This window comes from Gossypium hirsutum, chromosome D09, assembly GCF_007990345.1.
Source record: "Gossypium hirsutum isolate 1008001.06 chromosome D09, Gossypium_hirsutum_v2.1, whole genome shotgun sequence".
In the NCBI taxonomy this organism is placed as follows: domain Eukaryota; kingdom Viridiplantae; phylum Streptophyta; class Magnoliopsida; order Malvales; family Malvaceae; genus Gossypium; species Gossypium hirsutum.
The window spans coordinates 14,595,549-14,623,534 of record NC_053445.1 but is presented as its reverse complement, the minus strand read 5'-3'; the positions used below and the strand labels follow the sequence as shown (position 1 = coordinate 14,623,534).

At 36.1% G+C, this 27,986-nt stretch overlaps 3 protein-coding genes across 3 annotated transcripts; all 3 read left to right on the top strand.

Annotated features, from left to right (window-relative positions):
* The first annotated feature begins 2,592 nt into the window (after nucleotides 1–2,592).
* LOC121220746 (uncharacterized) lies at nucleotides 2,593–3,135 on the top strand. Its single transcript, XM_041100183.1, has 2 exons — nucleotides 2,593–2,857; nucleotides 3,014–3,135. Exons 1-2 carry the CDS (start codon nucleotides 2,593–2,595, stop codon nucleotides 3,133–3,135), a joined length of 387 nt encoding a protein of 128 aa, XP_040956117.1.
* Nucleotides 3,136–18,680: 15,545 nt separating this feature from the next.
* Nucleotides 18,681–21,038, top strand: LOC121220745 (uncharacterized). Its single transcript, XM_041100181.1, has 6 exons — nucleotides 18,681–18,796; nucleotides 18,879–18,972; nucleotides 19,143–19,391; nucleotides 19,488–19,618; nucleotides 19,748–20,532; nucleotides 20,596–21,038. Exons 1-6 carry the CDS (start codon nucleotides 18,681–18,683, stop codon nucleotides 21,036–21,038), a joined length of 1,818 nt encoding a protein of 605 aa, XP_040956115.1.
* Nucleotides 21,039–23,367: 2,329 nt separating this feature from the next.
* LOC121220744 (uncharacterized) lies at nucleotides 23,368–23,994 on the top strand. The gene is made up of 2 exons (XM_041100180.1): nucleotides 23,368–23,713; nucleotides 23,948–23,994. Exons 1-2 carry the CDS (start codon nucleotides 23,368–23,370, stop codon nucleotides 23,992–23,994), a joined length of 393 nt encoding a protein of 130 aa, XP_040956114.1.
* The last annotated feature ends 3,992 nt before the right edge of the window (nucleotides 23,995–27,986 follow it).

Here is a 27,986-nt window from a genome sequence, read left to right as displayed (position 1 = left end):
GAAAATTAAGGAGGGATAATGGGAGAGTTTTTAAGAGAAAATCAAGGGGTTGGATGAGGAGGGGGAGTGTGTGCCGTTTGGGGTAATTCAACCCTTGAGAATTAGACTATGGGGGAAAGTTTGTCATTTTCGGCATTTGTAAGAACTTCTTAGGATAGCATTTGTCGAATTTGGTCATTAGGTACTAAAGATTTTCGGTTTTGGGGTCAATTTCGTGTTCTTCTATTAGCTTTTGGTGCCGAATTTTTCCTAGTTTTGGGAAGTACCTCTTGCATTTTGTTCACTTTTCTTTTCTGCTCTTTTCCTCTCTTTTTCCCTCTTTGTCGAATCCTCTCTTTTCTCTTTTCTACTGGCCGAACCTTCCTTCTCTTTTCTTTTTCTTCTTTGGCGAAGTAATCTCTTTGTTTTCATCGGTTTGTCCCTGTCAGGTTTTCTCCTTTCTTATCTTCTAGCCGAATATTACGCATTCATTGTATCGTTCTCTTCTCTGCTGCTTCTTGATGTTCCTATGCTGCAGGTTTTTGGCTTTCGGTAAGTGGTTATACTTCTCACTTGAGTATATTTGTTCTCTTCTTTTCTTTTTCAAAACCGAATACTCTTCTTCCTTATCCCTTGATTGCCTTTGGTTGTTTTCTTCCTCATATGGTGTTACTTGTTGTGGTCTTAGGGATCCCTTCGAGGAGTGGTGGTTTGCAAGTTATTTGAAATAGTCAATCTTTGGCCTCAGTGTTCAATCAAGGTAAGGAGGGTGTTTTGGATTAAGTGCTTTTAGGAGGGCGTTTTACCCTAGCAGTAATGAACTAACTTTGGGTCATGTTTGATTCTAGGTGGGCGTTTGTAGAGATTTACGCTCTTCTTATAAACAGGTGTGTAATCACCCATTGCAATCGTAGATCGGTGAAAATTTGAAAAGTCGTAAACACGGAGTTTGAGACCACACGGGCGTCTGATCGCTCGAGTAGTAAGCCCAATTTGCGATTCGTGGGAAAATGACCAAAATACCCTTGAAGGGTAAAATGACCAAAATACCCTCAAAGGGTAAAATGAACGAAATACCCTCGAAGGATAAAATGATAGAAATACCTTCAAAGGGTAAAATGACCAAAATACCCTCAAAGGGTAAAATGACTGAAATACCCTCAAAGGGTAAAAGGGCCGAAATACCCTCGAAGGGTAAAATGACCGAAATACCCTCGAAGGGAAAAATGATTGAAATACCCTCGAAGGGTAAAATGACTGAAATACCCTCGAAGGGTAAAATGATTGAAATACCCTCGAAGGGTAAAATCACTGAAATACCCTCGAAGGGTAAAATGATTGAAATACCCTCGTAGGGTCAAATGATCGAAATACTCCCGAAGGGTAAAATGATTGAAATACCCTCGAAGGGTAAAATGACTAAAATACACTCAAAAGGTAAAATGACTGAAATACCCCTATTGGGTAAAATGATTAATATACCTTTAGGAGATGAAATGACCATTATAGCCTTATGATATATATGACTGTTACTAAATATGACGTTCTACATTCACATATGATTTATGACATGACATACTGCATGGGGTTGGGATACTGATATGGGGGAAGTATACTGTACTGGTGGCTTTGCCACATATACTATTACTAGCAGCTTTGCTGCGATTTTATTACTAGCAGTTTTGTTGCGATATTGTTGTGTTGACTGGTGGGTCGATTTTATCCCCACATGGTGTGTTGGTGGTACGGAGTGGTGTGTTGGCTGGATTGGGATGTGTTGCATTACTGCACTGTACTATTACTATATTGGGCTAAGGCCTACACTGTTACTATATTGTTGGATGAGTCACTGGTTCCTCGTTTCCGTCAGGTTAAGAATGGGGAAACTTTTGATTTTGGGTTAAATAGTGAAGGAGTATTGTGTTTTCGTGGGAGAGTCTGTGTATCGAGGGATAATAATTTGAGGCAGTCTATTCTACGAGATGCGTATAGTAGTTCTTTTGCTATGTATCCTGGAGGGAATAAAATGTACCGTGAACTTCGTGAGTTATATTGGTGGCCTGATCTTAAGCGTAAAGTTACTGATTTATGGGTAAGTGTTTAACTTGCTAGCAAGTGAAGGCTGAATATCAGTTACCTTCAGGATTATTACAGCCAGTTAAGATTCCACTTTGGAAGTGGGAGAGAGTAACCATGGATTTTATGAGTGGGCTACCCTTAACGCCTACCAAGAAGGATTCGGTATGGGTTATTATAGATCGATTGACTAAATCTGCTCATTTCATACCAGTCCGTACTGATTAGTTTTTGTAGAAGTTGGCTAACCTGTATGTGGCTAATATTGTAAGACTGCATAGGGTACCAGTTTCTATTATATCAGATAGAGATCCTCGCTTTACATCTCAGTTTTAGAAGAAATTACACGAGGCATTAGGTTCGAGACTGGACTTTAGTACTGCGTTTCATCCCCAGACTGATGGTCAGTCAGATAGGGTGATTCAGATACTGGAGGATATGTTAAGGTGTTGTGTAATGGATTTTCGAGGCAACTGGGAAGATTATTTGCCGCTAGTAGAGTTTGCGTATAATAATAGCTACTAGTCCAGTATTCAAATGGCACCGTACGAGGCGTTATATGGTTACCGGTGTCGTACTCCTACCTGTTGGATTGAGCTAGGTGAGCGGCGAGTTTTGGGGACAGAGTTAGTTTCTGATACCGAAGAGAAGGTAAAACTGATTCGAGATTGGTTGAAGGAAGTATCCGATAGGCAAAAGTCTTATGCGAATCTTAAACGCCGAGAGATTGAGTATTCTATGGGGGATTACGTTTTTCTCAAGGTTTTCCCATGGAAAAAGATACTGAGGTTTGGTCGGAAAGGTAAGCTTAGCCCTAGGTTCATTGGCCCTTACCGTATACTGAAGCGTGTGGGACCGGTCCCATATCAACTTGAGTTACCTCCAGAGTTAGACCAAATTCACGATGTGTTCCATGTCTCCATGTTAAGGCGTTATCGCTCTGATCCCACACACATAGTACCAGTTGAGGAGATCGAGGTTAGGCCAGATCTAACCTTCGAAGAGGAGCCAATGCAGATATTGGACCGTGAGGTTAAAGTACTAAGGAAGAAATCTATTCCTTTAGTCAAGGTGCTTTAGCGTAACCACAGTTTAAAAGAAGCCACGTGGAAACCCGAAGAGGCGATGTGACATGAATACCCTCACCTATTCTGACCAGGTATATTTTGAGACCAAAATTTTGTTAAGGGGGTAGAGTTGTAACGCCCCAAAATTCAAGTATTTAATTTTTGCATGATTTGTCACAAATTACTTGTTTGCTTGAGTGGTTAAGTAATTTCGGTGTGTTTGGGAGTGTTTGAGGAACCTGGGTTCAAATCTTGGCCTTGGCAGAATTTTTAGTTTTTCCCTTAAATGAATCTGGACACTGGTACATAGGCTTTATAAATTTTAGTGCTTGCTTTATGACAAAAAGAGCCTAATGGTCTAGTGGTAAGTGGTGTGGGCAGTACTCTTAAGTTCGGAGGTTCGAGTCCTGTGCTGCATTGTGGCGTGTTTATTTTTATCACTTGTGCAGTGAGGTGGTAGAGTTTGACTGAAATGCTGTGGAATTTGAATGGAGGAGTGAGTCATGGAGAGAATAGTGGGATTGTGATTGGGTGGAGTAAATCAAGGAGGGATAAGGGGAGGATTTTTATGAGAAAATCAATGAATTTGAGAAGGGAGAGTGTGTGCCGTTTGGGGTAGTTCAGCCCTTGAGATTTCAGCTAAGGGGCTAAAATTTTGTCATTTTCGGCATTTGGAAGAACTTCTTGGGGTAGCATCTGCTGATTTTAGTTTTTAGGTACTAAAGATTTTCGATTTTGGGTCAGTTTCGTGTTCTCCTATTAGCTTTTGGTGTCAGTTTTTGCTAAGTCTTGGGAGGTACCTTTCGGGTTGCTCACTTTTCTTTTCTGCTCTATTCTTCTCTCTTTCCCTCTCTTCTTGTGCTGAATGCTCTTATCTCTCTTTCTCCCTATCTTCTCTACTCATCTATTCTCTTCTTCTCCTCTTCATTCTAGTGCTACAAGTGTTGTCGACTATCGATAAATGTTATACTTTTGACTCTATTCATTTCTTTCTCTTCTCCTAAAACTGAATACCTTCCTTCGTAATCTTTGGTTACCGACTATTGATGCTTTTCTCTCGATGTGCTGCTTGTTGCGATTTTAGATTTTTCGTTGAGGACTGGTGCAGTGTAAGCGTTATTAGTTGTCGAAACCACTCTCTCATCCCTCGATCAAGGTAAGTAGTCTATTCATCTTTTAAGTGTAGGTCGAATGTTCCTACGATTCTATAAATGATCATATGTGGATTTCAACCACATGATCAAACAATACTGTTTAATAAAGTTCGCTGTATTGTAGATATCCGTTAAAAAGAGTGAAGTCAATTTTCATCGGTTGTAAAAGTGGGCTAAGCCACTTTTGTCATCGAGGCAAGTTTTAGTTTAATTTTGGTTAAGGATGTAAAAGAAAGAGATTAACCCTATTGTTAGTGACTAATGGAAAACTTGTATGAATGCAAATTTTGGGTGTTCGTGGATCTTAGTACATTTTCACAAAGAGGTGTGTAATCACCCACTGCAACTGTAGATCGCTGAAAAGCTGAAAGCTGTAAACACGGTGTTTGAGACCTCACAGGCGTGCGATCGCTTGAATGGCAAGTCCAACTTACAATTCATGGGCAAATGACCGAAATACCCCCGAAGGGTAAAATGACATAAATACCCTTAAAGGGTAAAATGACCGAAATACCCCTAAAGAGTAAAATGACTAGAATTCCCCTGAAGGGTAAAATGACCGAAATACCCTCAAAGGGTAAAATGATTGAAATACCCCTGAAGGGTAAAATGACCGAAATATCCCATAGGGTAAAATGACTGTTATACCCCTAAGAGTTGAAATGAGTGTATGACCAATTTGTGCTATGTTATTTATATGACTGTTATTGAGTATGACATACTGCATACACGTATGATTTATGACATGACATACTGCATAGGGTTGGGATTCTGATATAGGGGAAGTATAATATACTGATGGCTTTGCCACATATACTATTACTGGTAGCTTTGTTGCGTCACTATTACTAGCAACTTTGCTGCGATATTGGTGTGTTGGCTGGGTGGGTCGATTTTATCCCCACATGGTGTGTTGGTGGTACGGAGTGGTGTGTTGGCTAGATTGGGATGGGCTGTATTATCGCATTGCACTGATTACTGTATTGGGCTAAAGTCCGCACATTGTTACTGTAATGGGCTAAGGCCCGCACTGCACTGATACTGTATAGGGCTTTGGCGCAGACTGATTTTGCATGTTGCATAGTGATTATCTAGAAAGGGACTACACACTGAGTTTCGTAAACTCACCCTCTCCTTTAACTGTGCAGGTAATCCTTAGGCATAGGCAATTCGGTGCTGCGAGGGACTCGGAGATGGCCACACAATCACTACTTTTCATTTTTGCTTTTATTTTATTTTAAATAATAAGTTGGATTTTGCTTTTGTAAAAACATCTTTAAGTTGGTTTAAATTTTTAATTGGGCTTTTGCTTTCATATTCTAAACTGCTAGTTTAGGAAAAGACATTTTAAAATAATTACTGTTTTCAAAGACGAGTTTTAAACAGTAGGATTCAAAAAGCTTTTGCGATGTTAGAATAATTGAGTAAATTAATATCAGATAACAAGACAGACGTTTCGACTAATTCATTTTCTAGTTAATAATAAAAGGGGGTTTACCACTCAGAAGCAAAATGGAAAAAAAAATTTACCAACGAGTTTAAATTTTCGAATGACACTTTGATGTGACACATCAGATTCGACCATAACTTCTAGGTCGGGTTTGGGTTGTTACATAGTACTTATTTTTGGAGCCAGAAAACACTTCTTGATGAACCTTTGTACAAAATCCAGGCCAAAACATCAATTTGTACTTACTCGTTTTCTTTGGTCTTGAGCTGCACAACTATAGTCGTCTAGCCATATGTATTGAGGGTTAAGTGGATACATTATGGAGGATTTTGTAAAAATAGAGTGAAATAGGAAGGATAAGTGTGTTATAATAAGTATATGTTAGCTAATATGTGCAACAAAAGAAAATTTTAAGAAGAAAATCAAAATGAGTACCAAAAGTTTTTGAAAAGTACAAGCATTTGTGAGTGAGATGTTAGAAAAAGGAAAGAATGTGACAAAGTTACAAAAGTAGAAACACTCAGTCATTGGTGCACAAAAACTTGTAAGCTAACCATGATTGTTATATTAGGCTGTGACTTCCTATGTGGAGAAACAAGGAAGGTGAGAGAATGAGACATAAGGCAGTGAACGAGAAATGGTTACTAAAGGGGAGAATAGGGGACACTATGATGTGTCAAACTATTTTTATGCTTGAAACTATTGATGCTTACTATTCTTCAAAATCCATACCAATCCAAAGCCTTAGAACATTTCAAGCGAAAAAGCCCTATGCAACCTAGGTTGTAAGGCCCTAAATATTAGGAGTTAATTGGGGTTATTAGTAATTTTTCTCTTACTTTAGTTAGCTTAATTTCATTTTAAAAAATCAAGAAATAGTATTCCAGAAAATAAAAATATTTTTAGAAAAATTAATTGTATAGTTTTATATAATTTTTGGGTAAAATAAATATTTTTGGTCAAATTAGAATTGGAAAATAAATTAAAATGGGGGTTTAATTGAGAGAATTTAAAAAATTAATTATATAGCACCATTTTGCAAAATAAGGGAAATGTTTGAGTGGTTTATGGCAAATCACACATATTTTCAGAATTTTGGAGGGAAAGGATTACTTTGTAAAATAAGGGAATTGTGGGAGTGCCCTGATGGCAATTTCCCCAATTTTTGAAAATCAAGTGGGGGTCCTTTAGCTCAAAAGCACTGCAATCCCCTCACCTTACAAACAATTTCACCCGATTTCTAAGCATTTTTTCTCATTTTTCTCTTTCATTTTCGAAGTCCACATATCAAAGACAGATCTCATCTTTTATTTTCTCCAAATTCTCTCAAAATTCTCCAAAAAAAATTTTGAAGTTGGGAAAAATCTCATCCAAGTTTGGCTATACCATGAGTTTTCGGTAAGGTATATTTGAGAGGTGTTTTAGATCCGTGTAGTTCATGTTTTTTTAATTTTCTTGTTGTTAACGATAGCTTGTAACATGCATTTTATCTCTGCTTAAGCTCCACAACGAGGAGATGTATCAATGATAGCTTGTAACATGCATTTTATCTTTGTTTTAGCTCCACAACGAGGAGATGTCATTGTTAACCAAAATCAAGGTCCAAACATAGCTACTTGATACACTTGGGCTTGAGAAGCAAAGTACAAAAGTGGGTGGTTTTTAAAGGCAATTGGTAAACATGCATATTTACATTCTAAATTATGTTTCTAATGATTCAATTGTATCTCAAATGGTTTAGAATATTAAATTTGATTTTAATTTTATATAAGCATATTTGTAAATGATATATGGAAATTGTGAATTTTGTGTTTGGTATGAATGATTTGGATTGTATTGAATAATAATTGGAGCATGAATTACTATATATTAGAGCACTTGATGATGGTTTTATGATTGGTTTTAGATCCATGGACAAAGACACTTATTTTGCTTATCTATGTTGGTACTAAAGTTGCTAAGTGACATAATTTAAATTGATTTTTTATATCATGAATTAAGTGCTTGAATATAAGTTTTTATGCCCTGTATGATTGGTTATATTGTCAACATTTTATGATGGATCCATTGGATATAGATGCCATGTCAAAGGATTAATGAGTACTCACTACTATATGTGTTATTTGTGAGCATATAGCTCTAAGATTATTGATTTTGTTTGAGTGGATAAGGGAGTGTTAAGCCTTTTTTCCACTCAATTATTTGCAATTTCGAGGCGGTATAAGGGAGTGTGTGGCTACGCCCCACTCAATCGGAGTACTGTATTCGATATTTGGGAGATTGGTGATCCGTTTATCCAATACATGATCACATGTTTATATTTTTCCATGATGTCATTTGCCAATATAAGTGTTTGTTTGTTAATTAAATTATGTTTCCATATGCCATAATAAACGTGATTTTTACTCATGCAATAACATATGGAATTATATGATGTTATGATGTTGCATTGTTGCTGGAAATTTCAGTTAATTGAATGCTATAATTGAGCATGACAATATAATTGAAACTATGATTCGTATACTCGAAATTTGATACATGATTTGTGTAACATCTCGAAATAGGGCCTAAACAGAATAGTGGTTGTGAAACCACGAATTCGAGATAGAAAAGTTTATTGTGATTAATTTTTATGATTTACCGATTGATTGGATGCATGTGTTAGAATACCGATAAGATTTCAGCGATTGCATGTCTGAATTGCATATTAGGGTTTAATTGCAAAAGTGGGTAAATATGAGCTTTAGATGATAAAGGATTTAATAGAAGTGCATAATTGAAGTAGAGGTCCTTAAATGGTAATTATACCATTAGATTTTCATGGACAAAAATGGGCATGCATAGATAAAAATAACTAAAGTTTTAATGAAGGGTATTTTAGTCATTTGGTAATAAAAAAATTAAAAGGGAAAAAGATGGCAAAATGTGCTCATCTTCTCCATAAAGGCCGTAATTTCAAGGGACTCCATAGCTAGGGTTTCTTCACTTTCCCAATCTCATAGTAAGTGCGTCTAAGCCTCGTTTTTTTTTTACGTTTTTGGAGTCCTCGTAGCTCGATTTAGCTTATTCTACCATTAATTCATGTTAGGGTTCATATTTGGAAAAGTAGCCATAGGTAAAATGTGTTTATTTTGATGTTTTATGGTAGAATATGAAGTTTGAAATTATGTTAAACAACTTTTGCTAGACGATTTTAAATGAAAATGAGAAAAACAACATAATCGGTAAAAATACCAAATGTTCATAAGTAAATGTTAGAGTGAGAATTTAATGTTGCCATAGAAGGGAAAGATGTTCGGCATGTCATAAAACATGAGAATAAGAGATGAAGTTTAATTTCTGAGCTTTGGGGAAAAAGTGTAAATATGTAAAAGTTTAGGGGCAAAATCATAATTTTTCCAAAGTTTGAGTCAAGGACTGTTTTGATGAATGTGAGTATTAAAGAAACTAAATTTTTTATTATAGATCAAGAGGAACGAAATTCGGAGTTAGACCTGGGAAAGAAAAAGGTTGAGGACTAAGTTGCTAGATTTGATCGTATTTTGTACTGAGGTAAGTTTACGGTAAATAAATGCAATATTTCAATAATAATTATTAATATTTTTATTTTCCAGCAATTATGTAATTATTTCATGAAATTATTAAATGTTGACTCAAGTATGAGATGATAGTGAATTAGTGTTAAAATGTCTCGTTGAAACATTAGGAATGTATCAGATACAAATGTCATGACATTAAGGGAATAAGATCCCATGTAAGACCATGTCTGGGACATGGCATTGGCATTATTGAGGTTATGAGAGGTCCAATGTAAGACCATGTCTGGGACATGGCGTTGGCATCAAGATGAGAGGTCCCCCGTAAGACCATATCTGGGACATAGCATAGGCACCGATATGAGAACTCTCATGTAAGACCATATCTGGGATATGGCATTTGCAGTACAGGAAACATCCCATTTAAGACCATGTCTGCGACATGGCTTTGGTATGTTATTATCAGACAGGAGACCCGAGTATCCTTAGTATTCCAAGTGGTTCAACGGGCTAGTAAATAGATTATGTTACATGAAAGTTCAAGTAAAAGCATAATAAATAGATTCAGGTGAGTTATAAGGGTTAAGAATATTTCAGATATCAGCTGAGAAAGAAATTTCAGCAAGGGAAGAGTAAGTTATAATCATGAGTTTTTTAAGTAAGCAAGTAAGTAAACAAGTAATAGAGTAAGTAAAGAAGAAAGTAAAGATCAAGATACTTTATGATAATTTATGAGTATGATAATTTATGATAAATGTTGTTATTTATTTGCTTGTAAACTTACTAAGCTTTTCGCTTACTCCCTTTATTTTCTTTCTCTTCTCTATAGTATCGCCAAGCAAATTCAGGGATCGTAAGGACGTCCGAGATCGTTCCACACTATCAATAGGTCATCTCAGTATTTTGTGATTCGAAACGTTTTAAGTTATGACATCTATAGGGACTTGGTCATTTTGTAAGTGTGTCCTTATGGTATGGCTAATGAATAGCATGTAAATATTCGATAATGATTAGCTATTGAAATGGCTATTTAAGAACATGTTTGTGCTATGTATGCCTAAATGACAGTTAATACAAAGAAATTATAAAAGAGTAAAAATTTGCAATGGAACAGTTTTTGGACAACAGCATTGACATGATTTTGAAAAATCACCAAGGATAGTAGAAATGTAATTAGAGAGTGAATGAGATATAAAAGTAAATCTTATCGAGTTTAGTTTCATATGAAAGAAACGGTGTAGGCAAAAGAATTTTATATTATGTAATATTTGAATTTTAGTGAGACAGGGTCAAAATGGAATTATGAGTCATAATTTATATTTCTATATTCATTAGTGAGTCTATTTTAAATATAAATAAGAGGAAGCACCGTATGAAGCCCGTACAATGAGATAATTGATTTTTAGTGAATAGAGGTTAGAACCGTTGGACAGTGAAATAGGGGAGAATTTAATGAATAAATTGTACTATTTGACTAATCCAAAAATTCTAGAAATTTTATGATAAGAAGATATATGAGTCTAGTTTTAGGAAAAATTTACAGAGCTAAATTTCAAGTTTCCTAACTCGAGTTATAATTAAATTAGTGACTATTATGCGAGTGGACACTTTTATTTTGAATAGGGAAACAAATTATTTTGATTTGTTTAAGTATGATGAAAATTTTTAATGTTCCCGGTTTGGACCCGAACTGTTTACGTTATATGTTTTAGGGTCTCGAGGGTTCTTTTTATGGATATATTGAATGAACGTGGGCAAATAAAATTTCTTTTTTAAAAAAAGTAATTTTTTATGCTTTGAACTAGTAAGTTAAGTCAGGTAGCACCTGGTGCTCGACTCTGGCAATGTTCTCGGGTAAAATTTTTAGAGGTTTAGTGTTTTGGTTCCTTTGATTTGAAGGTCCAGGTTGGTTCCCTCCCCACTTAAGGTTAGGATGACCATGCCATCCAGGGTTATAGGTGTTGGAGTAAGGGTTATATCCTTTATTACCTACATAATTAGCCTCCATATGGTTGCTCTCATCATCGTGCCCTGCATTAAAATTAGTTAGATTGGGTGGTTTTGGACTTGTGCCTTGGTCACGTTCATATCGAATTGATTAATCCTCTCGAGGACTTCTTGATACTTATCCTTATTAGTGGCAGTGTTTGTTGCCGCTTGTTTGGCTCGATATGTGAATCGCTCAGCCGACCACATGTAAGAGTTCATCACCATATCCTCGATGAGTCGACAAGACTCAGCGTAAGTCTTTAACTTGAATGCTCCAGCAAATGCTCCATCAAGACTAGAGTGTAAATTCCCGTTAAGTCCATTGTAGAAAATTTGAAGTTGCAGCGCAACATCATTTTGAAGCGCTCTCAAGCCTCGTATAATGAGTCTCCTTCCAATTATCAAAAATTCATAATGTCCATCCGAAGTTTCATCATCTTACTTGGTGGAAAATATTTTGCCAAAAATTTGCTCACTATCTCATCCCAAGTGTTGATTGAATCTACCGGTTGCGAATCTAACCACATAAAAGCATCATCAGTAAGAGAGAAAGGGAATACCCAAAGATGAATAGCACCATCGGATACCTCATTATACTTGAAAGTATCACAAATTGTTAGAAACCACTTAAGATGTTGATTGGAATCCTTTTTCATTGACCCTTGGAATTGAAGGTTTAATTGTATCATTTGGATCATTGCCAGTTTAATTTCAAAGTTGTTAGCATTAATCGTTGGGTGATTAATGTTTTTTCGAACAACGTCTAAGTTGGGCAATACATCGTTGCGTAAAGTTCTTTGCTCCATGGGTAGGGATGGTGGTTGTTGAATTTCTCCTTGCAGGTCATTTCAATTTGATCACTATCTCCCTTGACAAAAATCCTACTAGTATGACCCCCCAGAATACGCCAATTTATTCACGAGAATCTGAGAACAAAACAGCCAGCTCATCTTCCCAACTGTAAGCCAAAACAATTCCAACCCAACGCGCGCTTTATGTTAAAATTGAGTTAACTTTACGAGATGAATTTTTCAATCTCAATATTCCAGAGATACAATGAATACTGTTATGAAAGATTTTTAGTGCAGTTACATTTCTAACGATTCTTAACCGAAAAGAATACCGACCTAAAGCTAAGTAGAGATTTAGTGAAGCATGAAATTAATCATGCTTTTGTTTGTTTATGGAAGTATATTTAATGGAAATAGAAGGGACATGGAAATAATTAAGCCAATTTGTAAAAGCAAAGAAATATGAAATGAAAAAGTGGCAGAATGCTTATGAAAAAAATGGCTACTGGCGCATAGAAGTAAAAAAAAGAATAGAAATAATTTCATCCAATTTCAAATGTACTCAAATGTTTCAAGTGTGTTTACAAAAGCCACCATACCCCCAATTTATATACAAACCATATAATAATATTAGGCTAATCCCACCTAACCACTAATTACATGAAATAAAATATTAGATTTTCTTTTCTAAATTTTGCTTTTAAAAGGTAAAAAATCTAATTAGCCCTTAAGTGTCTCCAACTTTCTGATTTGGCCCCTCTTCTATTGTGCATGCTCCAATTGAATCCTTTTCTTCTTGTTTTTACATCAAAGCATCCGAATTTTGTTCCTAACAAGATTTAAACATAAAATTCACTAATTATTCAAGAACAAGTTGATTTGAACATGTAAAATATGCAAAATAAACATGCTATCAAATCCCTCTACTTAGCCTATGCTTGTCATCAAGCATATTGTATATTCCTACTTTATAATATATCCAACAATTTATCAAAAATCACTCCTCTCTCCCACAACCATGATCAATGTAAATAATTTAGGTGAAAATGAACAAGTGTTCAAATACTCAATTTAGTCAACAAGTGTCCATAAAATTCAAACATGTATATTCAATCATTTCACTAAATTGAAATTGAACAAAAAATTGAAAGGTATTTGTTCTCAATTAATCATGTATTAAATTTGGGACATTGTCAAACCTTTTTACGTGAAGTGAGATAACAGCCCAAGCACCTTACACCGGTCACTCAATTTGACACGTCTCCAAATAGACTATTTTTCCCTACTCTTGGAAGCCTAATTATCGGTGTGTTTGCAAGTTCTTGGTTCGTCAGTCTAACATTTTTTTGCAAAATAAGATGACAACCCCAGCACCTCATCCCAATTACTAAATTCATTCATATTCCTGAAATCTTCACTCACAACCTGAGCCATCGACGGAGTAGAATTATTTTTCTTTTTCTTTTTTTGTCTTTATTTATTTATTTATTTACAAGCAAATACATTATTCTTACTAAAAAATCAATTTTCATGAAACAATCTAATTACATATATAAACTTTATAACACACATGTTGATTAAACTAGATAATGAACACTTTAATTCAAGAATCACCCAACTATCTAAATTGACTAAGCAATGGAATTAGAGGTTCAATGCCAAATAAATTAATGAATAATCCAGCATAAGAGTTAACACATGAGAAGTGAAACAAACATGCAACGAAAAGAAAATCAATCATGCACACTTACTAATCCAACACCCCCTACTTAATCTATGCTTGTTCTCAAGCATACTGTATAAGAATTAAAGTATAGTAGAGAGAAAGATCAAGTATACTCCCCGTGTATATTTAACATGGTTGTCGGTGTTGGGTGTGGCTACTTTGTAAGATGGCAAGAATTTTGGAGACTTGGGTTTAGTTGAAGAAAAATGGAGTGTGTGTTTTCTTATTTGGGTTTCGAGTGTTGGGTTGTGAGCAAAACAAATGGTGGTACTGATCAAGGCATGCCCACACCAAGACCGATATTCAATTTTCAAAAAAACTTGTTAGCCTCCACCACATTCCTGAAAACTAACACATTAAATGGATTAAATAATAATCTAATTATCATTCATTTTATTTTCAACCTAAATTTTACTGATATTCAAAATTAAATAAATAAAAATAAAATTGGGTTGCCTTCCAAAAAGTGCTTTTGTTTAACTTCATTAGCTCAATGACCTTAAATGTTATTAAATGTTATTAAATTAAATAAATCACTTTGCTGAGGTTTCATTGAACTAACAGTTCCAAAAGAGTAGTTTTAAAATTAAAAAAAATTAGTTCTTAAATGAAACCGTCTTAACACCACCCCCATGCCATACATAATACAAAATACTTATAATTCTCATGGAATAAATGTCTTCTGGCCTAGTCTTTTAGGAGGCATTTATATTGTCAACGATCATAAGAAGGAAAGGTAACTAAATAAGTTCAAAGAACTTAGTGAGTTCCAAAGCAGACACTATGATAGATATTCATAAGACCATTAAACCTTTCTAATTCAGTGAGACATACAATTCACCCATTGGCGTATACCAAACACAAGAAGACTGTACACAGTTTACCCACTGGCAAATACAAAACACAAGAAGACTTTACAACAGGCAATGTTCTCTGCCACATAAACTACGCCAACACATTGTACAGACAACCTTCATCGTGTTAGCCCCCAACCCTAGTCCATGTTCAGAGTATATCATTGTTCATTCCTTTTTTCCTTTGTCATACCTTGCCAATTTGGTTTGGAATATCACTTGTGCTACTGGTGGCTACACAATCCTTTTCATGTATTGTGATCTTCCAATTCAAAGCTCATTTCATTGAAAGCATTGCCATGATTTGAATTTCATAACTCAATTCATATTGTTCATTCTAGAAACAATGGGTGATAGCTTAAACACAAAGAAAGGCCCTTACAACATTTACATATACAGTTAACTCAGAATCATAACCATAAAACTTTATTACTCATACACAAACACATCATCTCATGGGATACAAGTGCTTACCTCAATCGACAACAACAAAAAATATAATACATACACGCATGGAAGCAAGAAGAAACTCACCAAAAATTGCAACAAGATCATAGAACAGGACTCTTTCCTTTATCACGACGATTTTCAAGAGTTTCTTGAGCTATAATGTGAAGAGTTAACTTATCATATCATTTTACCAAGAAAACTAAACAAGTTTTAATATAAACCTTAACAGGAAACCCAAATCTGGAAGTTTCCTCCCTCATACCCTAACCTGACCCTAAAGCATAAAACACTAGAGCCCCATAAATAACCACGAAAATAACTTAAGCTTCATCAATATTTCCCAGGCACCAAATGACGGTGGAGTTGGCTGAGTACAACGAACCCAAGTCTTTAAGCAAATTTTAAGCCAAGATTTTTTTTTTAGAGAAAGATTACAAAGAAAGATTGAAAAGAAAATGTTGTTGCCTAAAATAGCATAAAACTTGCTCAAGAAGCCAAAGTTTGCTTTATACACAGAAGGGAAAAACATAGTGGATAAGTTTGTTTTCCGTTAAAACCCGTTGTTCCTTGTGACTAAGCATTTTTCACTCATTATAAATGTGGGTCTAACAGGTTACAGAAACTTTGTCCTATACTAACCACATTCTCGTTCGTCTAACCATATTGTTCAACCAATAATAATGTATATAGTTCTTGCAAAATAAGGTCTTAACACTAAGGGCTTTACATTTATCTAATAGTTAGGGTGGCATATACTCTTCAAAAGAGTCTGCCAAACCACTAAGCTTGCCTAATACAAACTTTGCCTGAACGCACACTCAAAGAGTCCTTATACTTAATTGAATTTAATACCTATCTACTCTAAACTTGCTCTATATGCTTTACTTCTAAAAACAGTATTTGAACATTAAGGCTTCGCTAGGTAAGATGTTACAGTACTCACAATTCTTTAGTATACAATATCTCCAACATAAGGGTTCGCAAAAGAGCTTGCACAGAAACTTACCACATACAGTTCACATAAAGAGCTCGTAAAAAAAAGTTTATAAAACTGTACTATTAAAATATGCTTTAAAAAATAGGCTCGTATAGGAGCACACGTAAAACATATTTTTGAAACATAACTTGGAAACATATCTTGAAAACAGAATATCAGTACTTTACAAACAGGTTTTAGTTTCCAAAGAAAAGTTTTTGGAAAACATAACATTTCACACACAAGTTATGAACCTTGAGCATTTATACTGAAAAAGTTTATAGTTAGCACACTTATGGCAATTCTTAACCACTCATCGATAAAGCTGAGAATTTTTGAACCAAACTTTAATTCACCTACATGATAGTTCCATAAATATTCAATAATAATATTTTTAAGCTTGATTTATGAAAATGTGGTCCTAATACCTCATTTTCCAAAACCACTTAACTTTCAGTATTCACCACTTGTACCCTAAATGTAACGCCCCTAATTTTGGGACTAGAAGTATTGGGCCTGGAGCTTGGAAGTGGATAGAAGACTGCTCTTAGTTATTTTAGTTGTGCAAGTGAGTAACACAAATTGCATGTTTGGTTGAGTGGCTAAGTGATTTAAGTATATTTGGGAGTGCTTGAGAAGCCTAGGTTTAAGTTTGGCTTTTGGCAAAATTTTAATTTGGGTTCTTAAGTGAAACTGGATGTTAGCTTATAGGACTTATAATAATTAGTGGTTGTTTTATGACAAAAAGAGAGGACGGATCTAGTGGCAAGGTGGCGCTACATGTGTGGCAAGGAGTCTGAGGTTTGAGGCATGGTGTGCACAATTATATGTTTATTTTGCTTCTTGAGTTGGGGAGGTGTTGGAACTAGACTGGAACACTGTAGTTGAATTGGTCATAAGAATTTGAATTGAATGTGAATGGGGAGTTGGAGTAAATCAAGGAGAAAATTCAGTTGAGGGTTTGGTGGAGTTTTTGAAGGATTTTTGAATGGGAGAAGCGGGAGCCGATTGGGGGGAATTTTGTTTAGGAAAATTCGGCTAGGGAGTCCATTTGGTGCATTTTCAGCAATTGCTTTCTTATATGCCAATTTGTTTTATTTTCTCTCTTCTATCGATAGTGCCAAATATTGCCATAGACCCTTTTGGGTGCTTTTCTCATTTCGGTTTTCTTTATTCTTTTCCCCTTGTTTCCTATTTTTCTTAATGTGAGCCGAATTCAACTTTTCTTTCTCCACCTTTATTCTTTTTCCCTTCTCTATCGATCAAACGGCTTAGGAAGTATAACCTGATTCAGTCAAGGTTCTACACTCGTGTGCTACTGCATTTCTCTCCCTCTTCTTCTTCTTTGCTTCCCCTCTCTCTCCCCATCCTAACCATTTTTCTTCAAGGCTCTTTTCAGTAGTAGCCATTCTGAGGGAGGATCAGGAATGGTGCCAGCTGAGAATGGGCACGTAGCCCTTGCCCCGAAATATAAGCAGCGCAAGGTGTCAGTTGTTCGGGATTTTCCACCGGGGTGCGGCAGGGTGGCTGCACCAATCCTTGGATCAAGTGCGCAACCACAACCGACTAATCTAGTCAAGGGAGAGGTAATCTGTTGGACAAGTATTTTTCGGTAGAGGCTGCTTTTGATAAGTTGATTGGGATTCGATTAACCCGATTGATAAGTGTTTAATGGATTACCTTGATTGAATGTAGGTTTGTTAAGTTCAATTTTGAGCTTAACTTATTCAATTAAATTATTTAAATTGTTGATTAATCTTTGGTCAATTAAGTTATAATTTAGCTTAAATTGATTAAGTACATGCCATGCCGTAATAATTTAATTTCACTCCAATTTAACAAATTAATTTTAATTTTAATTCATGCGCAGGTAAGGAACATTTTGATGTTCGTATGAGCTCGATTTAGAATTAATTTTCATGAATAAAGCTGTTGGATGAAGGTTGATGACATGCTGGTTTGAAAGAATTAAATTGACATGATCAAAATATAAAATTTAAGTGACCAAATTTACCACAAAATTCATTGGGACAAAGACGAAAATTCGGTCCAATTAGAAGTACAGTAGGCCAAACATGTGACAAAATCAGCAAAGGAATTATTATTAATTTTCTCAATTTCCTTCTTGCTAGCGGTGGCTGACTCTAATAGAAACAAGGGAATTAAATCAGCCTTAAAGAGTTTAATTAAAGTAAAACTCTAGTAGGCTGAAGCTATTTTTATGCGACGGGTTCAGCTATGATAAAGGGGGATAAGATCAAATTTTATTTTGAATTATTGGAGGTTATTATTATTCCATAAATAGAGGTGAACAGCAGCTGAAAAAAAAAAGAGAGAACAGAGCAGGAGGGCGTAGAACTCGAGCAAGCAGAATCTCAGATTGGACCAGCAAAAGCCGATCAAGCAGTTGGAGTAGCTACCAAATTTTGGCGCCGTTGCCGGGGAAGCGACGTAGTCAAATCTATTTGATTTTCAGAACTCATTTTGTTTTCTTGTTTTTTTTATGCAGGTAGATTAGTCCCTTTAGTATATGTTATTAAGGAGCGGACGACGAACATCGAATTTCCCTGTTAACATTACCGATCAGCAAGTCGAATCACACATTGAACCTAATGATTTAGAGGACATCGACATGGCCAACCAGACCTTGAAACAATTGGCTGCACCTAACTTGGCTGCACAACCACCATCTATCACTTATCCCGCCCTTGATAGGCCATTAAAGCTTAATTTGGGATTCATGAATTTGTTGCCAAAATTCAATGGATTACCAGGTGAGGACCCTTATCGACATATTAATGAATTTATAATTACTTGTTCAACTATGCAGCCAGATGGAATTGAAGAGGAACAAGTCAAGCTCCGAGCTTTTCCTTTCTCGTTACAAGGATTGGCGAAGGACTGGTTATATTATATGCTGCCAGGTTCGTTTACCACTTAGATAGGGTTACATAAAGCTTTTCTTGAGAAGTTTTTTCTGGCATCAAGGATAAGGTCAATTAGGAAGGAAATTTGTGGAATTAAGCAACTGGTAGGTGAGTCACTATATGAGTATTGGGAAAGATTTAAACTGCTATGTGCGAGCTGTCTGCAGCATCATATTAGTGAGCAGCTTTTAGTACAATATTTTTATGAGGGGTTGACGCCAAAAGATCGAGGAATGATTGATGCAACGAGTGGAGGTGCACTGGTTGATAAAACTCCAGAGCAAGCCCGATATTTGATCGCTAATATCGTGCAAAATACACAACAATTCAGTCTCAGGAGGTCCGACTTGGGTAAACGAATGGATGAGGGCCAGGCGAGTTTGATGGAGGCTCAAGTAGCTAATTTAACAGCTATGGTAAGTAAGTTGATGACTGGAGGTAATGCGAAAGCTTCCCTATGTGGCATTTGTTGTTTAGAAGGACATACCACAGATATGTGTTCAACATTACAGGAAGGGGAAGCTAACGCCGTCTTTCCAAATCAGAGAAGGTATGATCCATACTTGGCTACTTACAATGAGGGATGGAGAGACCACCCAAATCTCAGATATCAAAATCGAGCCACACCTCCGGGATTTGAGCAGTAAAATTCCCGACCATATAATATGTCACAACCAAACCATTAAAACCTTAGTGCTGAAACCAAGACCCATACCATGCTTGAACAAATGATAAATATGATATCTGACTAAAAGAAGGAGACCGATGGTAGATTCCAAGCTTTAGAAACAGTCGTTAAGCAACTGCAAACTAGAGTCTCATCAACCGATGTTAACCTTGGGAATTTGCAAGCACAAGTAAATAACCGGTTGCGCTCACAGTCAGTGACAAATCCAAGGGATAATGTTAGTGCCGTAACTTTGCGAAGTGGGAAGGAATTAAGACCTATACTAAAAAAGATCCAAAACAGCAAGGAGGAGAGTGAGACTGTGGTAAAAAGGGTTCGATTTGGTAATAGAACAGAGGAGAATTTAGCCATGCCAAAGGCTGATTCACAATCATCACAAGCCGTCCCAAGAAAGGCAGAAAAAACACACCTACCACAGTCCACTGTTTCACGCGATACAACAAATCTTGAGCGGGAGGCGCAAACCTTTGAGCCTCAAATAGAAGGAAGTTTACACATTAATGACCAGCAGCAATCTTACGAGCCGAAAGCTCCTTTTCCACAGCACTTGAGGAAGGAAAAATCAGACGACGTCAATGCCGAAATCCTTGAGACGTTTCGTAAGGTACAAGTTAATATTCCATTGATTGATGCAATTAAACAAGTGCCTAGATATGCTAATTTTTTGAAAGAATTATGCACATCTAAAAGGAAATTAATTGGAAATGAGAAAATTAGCTTAGGCGAAAATGTATCTGCGGTATTTCAAAAGAAACTTCCTACTAAATGTAAAGATCCGGGAATGTTTTCGATACCTTGTAAGATAGGAGACCTTAAACTTGATAGAGCTATTCTTGATTTAGGAGCTTCTATAAATGTCATGCCTAGGAGTATCTACGATAGGGTTCAATTAGGTGCATTAAAAGACACATGACTGATAATTCAACTTGCAGATAAGAGTAATGCCTACCCTGATGGCATTTTAGAAAATGTTCTAGTGCAAGTAAATGAGTTAGTCTTTCCGACTGATTTTTATGTTTTAGACATGGGACCTAATGATAATTCGATTGATGTGCCCTTACTCTTAGGAAGGCCTTTTCTTAAGACAGCTAGAACGAAAATTGATTTGCATAAAGGGAATTTAACTATGGAATTTGATGGTGAGATAATTAAATTTAATATATTTGATGCTATGAGATATCCCACTGATATTAATTCCATGTTTACTCTTGATGTAATTGATAATTTTGTTCAAGATGTTTATGAATTAGGGGATGAGGACGAGTTGAAAAGCGTTCTAACTAAAGGCTTTTTCGATATTGATGAGCATGAATTTGTCGTTTCTGATTCTTCAATTGACTCAGTTTGTGCATTAGACTCGCCCAAATTGACATGATTCAAGCCGATTCTCCCAGCCTTACGGTGACTGGTAAGCAAGTTCCTTCATTGATTTCACCACCTAAATTAGAGTTAAAAGAGCTACCCAAAAATTTAAAGTACATCTTTTTAGGTGAAAATCAAACCTTGCCATTAATAGTGTCAAATGCTTTAACCGAAATCCAAGAATCCAAGCTGCTTAGAGTTCTTAAAGAGCATAGAGAAGCCTTCGGTTGGACACTAGCCGATATTAGGGGGCTTAGTACGACTTTATGCACTCACAAGATAGCCTTAGAGCTAGATTCAGTCTCTAAAAGAGACCCCCAATGCCAATTGAATCCACCGATGATGGAGGTGGTTAAGACTAAAATTTTAAAATGGTTAGAAGCTGATGTTATTTAGCCTATAGCCGATTCAAAATGGGTAAGTCCGAAACATGTTGTCCCTAAAAAAGGAGGAACTACAATAGTCACCATCGAAGAAGGGTTAGGGATTCCTACAAGAGTGTAGAATGGTTGGCGAGTTTGCATAGACTATAGGAAATTGAACAAAGCCACTAAAAAAGACCACTACCCCCTCTCATTCATGGACCAAATGTTAGAAAGGCTAGCTGGTCACTCACATTTTTGTTTTTTAGATGGATATTCAGGTTATTTACAGGTACCCATCGCGCATGAGGATCAAGAGAAGACCACTTTCACTTGCCCGTTTGGAACTTACGCCTTCAAGAGAATGCCCTTCGGATTGTGCAACGCACCAGCCACTTTTCAAAGAGGTATAACGAGTATTTTTTCGGATTTTATTTCACATTTAATGGAGGTGTTCATGGATGACTTTACTGTTTATGGTGATTCATTTGATCAATGTTTGCATCATCTTGTGTTAGTTCTTAGGCGTTGCATTGAGACTAATCTGATATTGAATTTTGAGAAATGTCATCTCATGGTTGAGAAGGGTGTAGTGTTGGGGCATGTCGTCTTAGCTAAAGGTTTAGAAGTCGACCAAGCCAAAGTCGAGGTAATTAAAAATCTACCTTATCCATGTACTGTGAAAGGAATTCAATCCTTCTTGGGACATGTAGGTTTTTACAGTCGGTTCATCAAGAATTTTTCGCAAATATCGTCATCTTTGTGTCCATTACTAGGTAAGGATGTCGCATTTGAATTTAATGAGAGTTGTAAAAAATATTTTGATGAATTGAAATTGCAATTGATCATGGCCCCTATCATTCAAGGACCGAATTATGCATTACCCTTCGAGATTCTATGTGATGCTAGTGATAGGGCTGTTGGTGCGGCATTAGGACAGAGAAATGGTAGGGAGTCTTATATTATTACGTATGCTAGTGAGCTATTAAACCCAGCTCGGTGCAATTACACCACGACCGAGAAAAAACCCTATGCCATAGTCTTTACCTTAGAGAAATTTAGAGCGTCCTTGTTAGGAGTCAAAGTCGTTGTCTTCTCTGATCATAGCGCTCTTAAATATTTGTTGCATAAAGAAGAAGCTAAGCCCAGATTAATAAGATGGATTTTGCTTTTGCAAGAATTCGACTTAGAGATTAAAGATAAGAAGGGTATAAAAAACCTTGTGGCTGACCATTTGAGTAGGATAGAGACTGGGGACATGAGGAGTGAACCGAGTGATTTATTTCCCGATGAGAGACTTTACAGTGTGTCTAGTAATTTGCCATGGTATGCCGACAGAGTGAACTACTTAGTGACTAAACAGTTTCCTACAAATGCACCTAGACATTTGAGAGAAAAATTAGAAGTCAAGCCCGATTTTACTTATGGGAAGAACCATACCTTTGGCGATGTTGTAGTGACCAAATAATTAGGCGTTGTGTCGACGATAGTGAAATAGAATCGGTGCTTAATTTTTTTCTTTTTCGAGAAGGTGGGGAACATTTCGGACCTAAGAGAACAACTTATAAAATACTTGAGTGTGGGTTATTTTGGCCGACTATTCACAAGGACTCATACGCATTTTGCAAAAATTGTGCCTCATGTCAGAAAACCGGTAATTTAAGTAGCAGAAATCAAATGCCATTACATAATTTTTATGTTTGTGATATCTTTGATGTATGGGGTATTGATTTTTTGGGGCCTTTTCCTTCTTCTTTCGGTTATCTATACATTTTTGTGTATGTTGATTACTTGTCGAAATGGGTAGAAGCATTTCCAACTAGGGCCGATGATGCTAAAACTGTGGTGAAGTGTCTTAAGACTAACATCTTAAATAGATACAGAGTACCAAGGGCTATAATTAGTGACAAGGGAACACATTTATGTAATAGAACATTGAAAGCTTTGTTTGCACAATTTGGTGTCACCCACAAAGTATCGATGACTTATCACCCTCAAACAAATGGGCAAGCCGAGAGTAGTAACAAGGAAATTAAGGGGCTTTTGGAGAAAATTGTTAAACCCAACAAGAAAGATTGGAGCCAGAGGTTCAATGAAGCGTTGTGGGCTGTTCGAATGGCTTACAAAATGCCAATTGTGATGTCGCCTTACAGGGTTGTTTTTGGGAAGGCATGTCATCTTCTCGTGGAGCTTGAGCATAGGTCATTCTGGGCTGTTAAGCAATGCAATTTGGATTATAGTTTGGCAGGTGAAGAACGCAAATTGAAGCTACAGGAGTTGGAGGAGGTGCGCTTGGAGGCATATGACAATTCAGTCATCTACAAAGGTAAGTCGAAGGCATTTCGTGACTCGAAGCTGATTCGCAAAGAATTCAAGGTAGGGGAAAAGGTATTATTATTTAATTCTAAGCTTAAACTATTTCCCGTTAAGTTGAAATCAAGATGGCTTGGATCATTTATAATAACCGAGGTGCATCATCATGGGGCAGTCAAAATTAGGAGCCTCGATACTAATAAAATTTTCAAAGTAAATGGTCACAGGTTGAAACATTTTTATGAAGGGGAGCAAGCAGCTTGGATGGAGGAGATCAATCTTGAGGATCCATGAGGAATTGCAATGTTGAGCCAACGACTTAAAAACAAAGGCGCTTGTGGGAGGCAACCCATATATTCAGGGAAGTTTTCTTTTATCTTTTCCATTATTATTGTTTCTTTCCTTTAAGTAAATTTTAAATTTTAATTTTCTTTTGCATTAGGGGCAATGCAAACATTAAGTATAGGGGAGAATCATTTCATTGATTTTCTAACATATTTGATGTTTGTCTTTTTTAGCAAATTTCATGAATACAATTTTGAATAAATTGTACTTTCCAAATTCAAGTTGATTTTTTATTGTTGCGTGTAGATTGGTTGGGTTAAATTGTGTTTTCAAATTGAATGATTTTGGTTCGAAGGAAAAAAGACAAATTCCATGTTCTCAGTTATGCTCTTTAATCGGAGTTGGATCGAAAGTTAGTCTGTTTAATTGATCAATCATGTGGTCCTTGTGAGGAGTTTGAGCCTAGAGAGTAAGTTGGGACATCCATGCCAACTTGAGAGATTATTATTCATTCATGTGTGATTATTGTTATCGGCTGTCAATTACTCTAGAAATTGCTTTAGATCTTATTAAGTCTAGTAATAAATTTGATTTACATTAATATGATTTAAGTGGCATTAGGAATTAAGCCACAATTACTTATAAAAGACGACCTTGACATTATTCCAATTAGTTAGCCAATTTGAAGCCTTAATTTCCCAATTTTTATGTACCTCCAGAAATTGAACCAAAGACTGAAACCAACTCATCTTCTTAGGCTAGTTAAGTCAGTTTGGGAAATCATCTTAATTTTGACATATGTTGGCCAATTTGGGGTGGTTCTTAGCTGGAAATTAAGGGCTGATTTTTGTGAGAAAGAATCAGCAAGTTGCAACCTTCCTATTGAATTAAATGAACGAAGCGTTATGTGATCACAATGAGGTGGATTGGCCGAATCAAGTGATATGGAAATGATAAAAGGGTGATTGAATTAGTTGTCTACTAAAGAAAAAAGAAAAAAAAAGAAGAGAAATAAGAGAATTGATGACTTCTGAACGATTACCTAGCTTAAGAAAATTAGTTCCACCACCTAAATAAATTCCTTCCGTCCACCGCACATTACCTCAGCCCTATTACAACCTTTATTTAGCCTCGATTATATTTATGAAATTTTATGTATTATGTTTAAGGTAAGATGGACAAGCAAGCCTATGGTGGTTAATTACTGTCGATTTCAATTTGAGAGCAGCATATTAGCCTAAACACATTGAGTGATATGAGTTAAACATTTTTTTCTGGAAGGGATTGATTAAGAAAGCATTCTTAAGTTTTGATTAAACTTTGAATTTAGTTGTGGATTTAAAGCAGATTGTTTTTTTTTACGAACCAGAATTCGGGATTGATGAATCCAAAATTTGCTCCAAGCATGAAAGATGCAACAATTCATGAGTCGACTTGAGTTTGTTTTAAGATTTTATCATGCTTTTATGGGCTTCGATTCCTGACTTTTCGATTTAATTTCTCAGGGACGATCAATAACTTAAGTATGGGGGAGTTTATTAAGTTCAATTTTGAGCTTAACTTATTCAATTAAATTATTTAAATTGTTGATTAATCTTTGGTTAGTTAAGTTATAATTTAGCTTAAATTGATTAAGTACATGCCATGCCATAATAATTTAATTTCACTCCAATTTAACAAATTAATGTTAATTTTAATTCATGCGCAGGTAAGGAACATTTTGATGTCCGTATGAGCTCGATTTAGAATTAATTTTCATGAATAAAGCTGTTGGATGAAGGTTGATGACTGGTTTGGAAGAATTAAATTGACATGATCAAAATATAAAATTTAAGTGACCAAATTTACCATAAAAGTCATTGGGACAAAGAGGAAAATTCGGTCCAATTAGAAGTACAGCAGGACAAACATGCGACAAAATCAGCAAAGGAATTATTATTAATTCTCTCAATTTCCTTCTTGCTAGCGGTGGCTGACTCTAATAGAAACAAGGGAATCAAATCAGCCTTAAAGAGTTTAATTAAAGTAAAACTCTAGTAGGCTGAAGCTATTTTTATGCAACGGGTTCAGCTAGGATAAAGGGGAATAAGATCAAATTTTATTTTGAATTATTGGAGGTTATTATTATTCCATAAATAGAGGTGACCAGCAGCTGAAAAAAAAAAGAGAGAACAGAGCAGGAGGGCGTAGAACTCGAGCAAGCAGAATCTCAGATTGGACCAACAAAAGCCAATCAAGCAGTTGGAGTAGCAGCCCAAAGTTTCAACTAATTGAGAAGAGGGAAGCTCGACGACTTGAGGAATTTTTTCTTTCCAAGATTCAATTTGTAATTCATATTGTTCATAATTGATTTTTGTTTTGTTTTACTTGCTATGAGTGGCTAAATTACTACGCTTAGTTAGACACGTATGAAACCTCGCACAAGGAATTTGAATATTTATTTTGTTTTAAATTCGAATTTGGCATTCTTGAATTGCTCATTTTAACGTTCAGAGAAGTTTTTCTAAATCAATTAGATTGATCAGCTATTTAATTTAGGAATTTTCTTATAATCATTTAAGTGAAAATTAAGTAATCGAATTTCTCAATTAGACTTAGAATTGGTGATGATTAATTGGCCTGCAACTAATTAGAGCAATTACGGATCTGGAGGATTTTTTCTTTGATTAATGCAAGGTGAAGTCTCTAAAATACTTAACGCACCTTTAATTGGTTAACGAATAGGTAATTAAAGGAAGATTCTCAATTATGAATGTTTTCTAATTGAATAAAATTTACTAGAGATAGGAACTCGCTTCGTAAGTGATTTTTCAGTCTTGCTGCTAATTTAGTCTATTAAAATAATTTAAAGTCACAAAGAACTTGTGCTTGGTGAATTAAGGCGTCGATAACTAAGTATTCTTTCTCTTGATAATTTTTCAGCATTCACAATTTGAGCCAAAACTTATTCGCACCTTAGATCAATTTTTTTTTAAAAAAAAACATAAACCCCCAATTATTTTCTTTCTCGCATGCATTTTTTTTCATTACTCATTTCACGCAAGCTTCATGGGACGATTCCCTATTTACTCTATATTACCAGTTAATTTTGGTTGAATAGCAGATTAAATTCGGTAGTCGTAAACGACAGCTACCAAGGTTGGCGTTCTCATGTGTCATTCACACTTTTCGCAATCAGGTGTGTATTTGCATGCGGTATTCGATGATCAGCTGAAAAGTCGAAAGTATGTGTTATTACCCTGCTATGAAAGTAGATCGGCAAAATGCCGAAAAGTTAGAAATATGGTTATGATTCCACATGAGTGTGCAATCGTGCATGTGGTGAACCGAGCCCACGAACATGGGCATTAGTCTGTAGAGGCCACCACGAGCGCTCTCGTGGTCTTGGGCTGTTCTAGGCCTTGTTGGGGCCAAAATGGGTTGTATGGGCCCAGTGGGCTTGTGGGCCACACGGATAAAATGTATGTGATGTGGTAAGTGTTGTTGGACTGTGACGTTTGTATAGCTAGGGTCGTTATGGGCCTCGATGGGTCAAAATGGGCCGTATAGGCCCAATGGGCTTATGGGCCGACACGGGTAAAATCCTCGGTAAGAGATCATTGATAGGTTGGGTTAGGAAGCTAACAATGCCGTATGCGAATCTAGACTAAATGGGCCACATGAGCGTGTGGGCTCGACCCAATAGCGAGTTTTGGGCCCATATACATTGTTCTGGCTGTGTAGGTTATTTGCGTCGCTCGAAGCGACAATAGACCTTTTAGGAGGTCGTAATAAGTACTGAAACCCAAATATTTGTAAAATGGTCGTAATACCCCTGTAGGGTAAAATGACCGAAAAACCCCCTTAGGGTAAAATGTCCGTAATACCCCCTAAAGGTTAAATGACCAAAATACCCCTATAAGGTAAAATGACCGTAATGCCCCTAGAGGGTAAATGACTATTTTGCCCCTCGAGTGTAAATGATTTATTTTTCCTTGATTTATATGACTGATTTGTCTGTG